The following is a 4,276-nucleotide window of genomic DNA, read 5'->3' on the forward strand; positions in this document are numbered from 1 at the left end:
GAGTGGGAGGTAGAGGAGGTGTGGAGGGTCAGAGTGCAGGAGGCCAAGGGAGGGTGGGAGGCCCATGGGCTGTGGGTGCTGAGCAAGGGTGGGAGGTGACAAGTGTGAGAGGCTCTGTGGGTGAAGGTCCGGGGGGAGGCCCAGCGGCTGGGGGGCGGCGCCGTCACCCGGCTTGCTCATGGCTGGGGTCTGCGTTCTCCGCGCACATGGGTAAGCCCTTGCTCTCCCCATTGCGCTGTGGGGTGGTGGCCTTGGGGGCTCACCCATTGTGTTTAGGAGACCCATCTGAGTAAAACGAGATTTCAGTTTTGAAAAGGCTTATTTTCTCCCCTCGGATGCAAATGCAGCACAGTACAAAACTCATCCCTCGTGCTACTGCGGGATAAGGACTTTGCTAAACTGAGGGAAGAAATGAAAGGCAATATGCAAGGATAACAAGATGGAGAATTGTCAGGTTGGTTCCTGGAGCAATTCAAGACAGCAAAACTTTGCCCCATGTACCAGCTGTTGGACCAATGCGTGGGCTCTTAGTCTTCACCTTAAACCGCCTCTTGCGCTTTCTAGTTCTAATGGGTTTCATGTGGTCCTAACGCCTTTCCGCTTTGTGACTGGACATCACTGATGGCACTAGCTTTGTCATGGTCACCCCACAGGTGGTGCCTTCTTTAGTGATAAGAGAACGTTGATATTTAAAGAAATACATAATGTGGAGGGGACAGAGTCTAACTATCTGCTCATGCTTTCTCCAGTTGTCTACTTTCCCAGCACCAATTTGTGCATATATTGACTTACATATATTCTTCCAAGTTTGAAGCTCTAGTTTGAGAAAGTGGAGGGGATGAGCTCCTACCAGAAGTGATTTTTCACCAAGCAAAAAAATTCCTACACTCTCCTTTAGTGAAAATGAGAACTTCAAGTTATGTGTTGAAACCCACATTTTTCCATAGTAGCTTTCAAAGCCAGGTCAGATAAAAATCTTCCCTCAAAGCAGCTGTATCTCTAGCTGGTTCATCACTTTTACCAGCTATTTTGAGCAACCCAGACCAGACGTACATAAATCCAGTCTTTAAGAAAGTTCTCAGACTTGGATGAGTTTTCACATTTAAACCCAGTTGCATCGGGGATTTTGGTGCCTGTCCCAGCTCCTCCCGGGCAGCATTGTGTCCTGTCACAAGGCAAAGCCTGGCTGTCACCCATGACCTGTCCTCCCCTCCCAAGCAGCACTGAAAGCTGGCAGCGGAGCTTTCCACGTTGTGTCTTACCAAATACTCTGTCCTGTAAAGAAACTTCCATTAAAGTCAGAAAACACGCCACTCTTGAGAGCATGGCAGTGGCATTCAGTGGACATTATAGCTTCCACGAGTAACTTCTTGGGTCTGAGTCCATGTTTGAGATGTTTACAGCTCTGTTTGTGAACCGCTTGTGTTACACGGTAGAGTTTTCAAGCGGGGAAAGGTGTGCTCTCCATGGGGACCGGTGGACACCACAGTCTGATCCGGGCTTTGCATCAACACCCTTTGCAGAGATAAGTGACGGTGATGGTGGAACCAGGATGAGAAGTCCCAATGACAGTCCTGATGACTGGGATGCATGGAGGAGGCTGCAGAGGTGAAGTCAGAGGATGAAGACACTGCTAAATGGGAAGCGACTTCTATCACTGAGAGTTATGAGAATAACGAGAATTTCATTTCCTGAGCAGAAGAAAACAACACTGTCTGTAGCCTACAGCCCTTGGGCACAGACTGGGCCAGGTCCGCTGGTCCTGGTAGAAGCCATTACAGCCACTGGAAACGGAGGGTGAAGCAGCTGTGTTTTGCAGGCAAGGGAGCATCCCTCCTTTCTGATCCTGTGCAGGAACATTCACTACGGTCAGGCCGTGGGCGTCTTCTCTTGTGAAGGAGAACATATGATTTTGAAGTGGCCGTCGTCAGGGCTGGGAACGGCCCCCGCGCTTCCCGTGCTGCACATCCCGCTGTGGGAGGGAGCAGCTCTTTCCCCTGTGTGATAGGAGGTGCTGTGGCCTGATTTGGTCTCTTGTACAGCAGAGCTGTGTCCAGGGAAGCAGAAGCCACAGGTTTCCACCGGCTCTGGGACCCTGCTGCCGGTGCATCCATCACCAACGCTGCCCGCTTCCACCAGACGATCTGCAAATAAACTATATGTATTAGCTTAAGGGTTTTTAGGAGCACCTTTTACCCAAGAAATTCTTTGCAGTGCTGCACTAGAGCCTATAAAGAGCCGGTCCTGGAACTGGAGGGGACATCCACCTCCCACCACTTTGATAAAGCCCACGGCTCTGTGTGGTGTATGTAATGCATCGCCTGCGTGCTCACGCCCAGTCCTGCCACCCTGGGAGGTGAGGTCTGAGGGGGAGATTGGAAAGTGCCTCGAACAGGAAGGCTGGAGGTTTAGCACTAAAGCAATTGTAATATTTGTGAAGTTACGTGTAAATTGTTTTTTCATTAAATGCTGCTTTTGTAGCATATGCAAATGCAACAGTGCAGCACTGTGCAAGGTGCCAGCGAGTGCAGCGGGGCAGGCTGGCTGTCCACTGCCGGTTCAAGGGACCCGCGACGCTCTGTGCTGGACGCTAGCTGTCGAAGGGCTCTGCTCCGTCATCTCGGATCTGATAAGCAAGGTTAGGCTAGGGGTGTTAAAAAGCACACAGTAAATCTCTTTGAACCTGGCGGCCTCCCTTAAAAGTGAACGTTCAATGCCACTGTGTCCTTCGAAGAAAGCAGATAGGAAGGGTTTGAATTACAGTTCTGGAGAGTGACTCCGAGCCACACACCAGCTCGTGGGTTTTTTCTCTGTGATTTTTGACATCCAGCATGACTGGCTTTCAAGTGTACGAATGTAAACATGTACGTGTATGCATAAATAGGGAGACAGACCTTTTATTTTTAAAAGCAGGGGAGGAGAGGAGGGAGAATAAAAACATCTTTTCTATGCTGACTTTACTGCATGCTATCCTTTCCCTATCATTTCTCCCTAAAGCAAAGACTTGTGAAGCCCCTCTGGTTCCAGGGCTAAAACTTCAGGTTTTGATGCTGCAGGATAATTCAGCAGACCGGCTGCATCGTTAGCCTTTTGAAGGAGCAAGTAGCCTGCGTTACCATGGTTCTTGCCAGGTAGCAGTTCGCCCCGAAGCAGCCCCAGCGCAGCCCCAAGTGAAGGAACCCAGAGCTGTGATTGCCACGAAAGCCCTGGGTCTTCCTTGGGCAGGTGGTTCGTTGTGGAAGAGGTTGGCTTTTTGCAAGTCCTCCCTCCCCGTGCCTCTGGGTAGAGGCTGGAGAGTTGCTGGTGCAGTGGCAGTGGGAAGCCGTGCCTGTGACTTTGCAAGAGAGGGACTGAGAAGGGGGTTACGATGGAGAATCCGGGCATGGGGATTCTGTCCTGCTCCTCTTCCAGGCTCAGACTGAACCGTGTTGCATGTCGTTTGCTTTCTCTCCCTGCCCCTCTTACGAGCTGGCTCTGCTTTCTGTCCCTCCCAGCGCTACCTGGGAGCCTGTCCACCACGAGCTCCCCATCCTCTCCCAGTCCCCCCCTCCCAGTGCAGCCAGCACTCACCTTTGGAGGAGTCCTCCCTGCGGTGGCAGGTCCCAGCGCTGGCTTGGCAGGAGACCACCTCTCCCTTCCTCCGCAGGTGGGTCCAGCCCAGGAGCAGGGAGCAGATGAGGGCGCAGAGGCAGAGCCCCAGCAGCAGGTACACCTGCCCCAGCCCAGCCGCGGGCGGCGAGGCCGTGACCAGGACGGCTGGCGGAGGGGGGGTGGCCACCAGGGCACCCGCTGTGGGCCAGGCAGAGATGGGTGTGCTTAGAAACCCCTCAGGTATATGCTTCACGCTATTGACTCTTTGATAGGGAAAGGGTGTTGCTAATGGCACTTGTGTACTCTGCTTGGGAAGAATTTGAAAGCAGCTATGCACCTCCTCTGTTTGCTTGCATTTCTCCTCCATGGCGAGGTAGAGGAGAACCCTTCCCGCCCCCCATTCCCACCTTCCCCCTTCTCCAGTGATCACATCTCGACCCCAATGTGGGAATTGCAGATCTCAGGGAAAATAACCCATCCGCTCCCCACCCCCCGCGAGGGCTGGAGGCAGCTCAGCAAGGTGGGAAACGCGACTGCTGATCCTGCCCCGGGCAGAGCCAAAGGACGGGTCTGTAAAACGCCGACACGCAGAAGGGAGAACGCGCTGTGTGATGGAGTTGTATGATGGAGAAAACAGGAGAGAGGCGGGTGCCCTGCCTTTCTTTTCCCCGGTCCTAGTGAAATG

At 52.8% G+C, this 4,276-nt stretch overlaps 1 protein-coding gene across 1 annotated transcript in view; it reads right to left on the reverse strand.

Annotated features, from left to right (window-relative positions):
- Positions 1-1,869: 1,869 nt before the first annotated feature.
- Positions 1,870-4,276, reverse strand: part of TNFRSF13B (tumor necrosis factor receptor superfamily, member 13B) — a 4,000-nt gene continuing 1,593 nt past the window's right edge. Inside the window, exons 4-5 of the mRNA XM_009580609.1 lie at positions 3,571-3,789; positions 1,870-2,144 (exon numbers count right to left, since the gene is read on the reverse strand). Coding sequence (XP_009578904.1) covers positions 1,870-2,144; positions 3,571-3,789 — 494 coding nt within the window. The remainder of the gene's footprint in view (positions 2,145-3,570; positions 3,790-4,276) is intronic.

Source organism: Fulmarus glacialis, unplaced genomic scaffold, assembly GCF_000690835.1.
Source record: "Fulmarus glacialis isolate BGI_N327 unplaced genomic scaffold, ASM69083v1 scaffold10926, whole genome shotgun sequence".
Lineage (NCBI taxonomy): Eukaryota > Metazoa > Chordata > Aves > Procellariiformes > Procellariidae > Fulmarus > Fulmarus glacialis.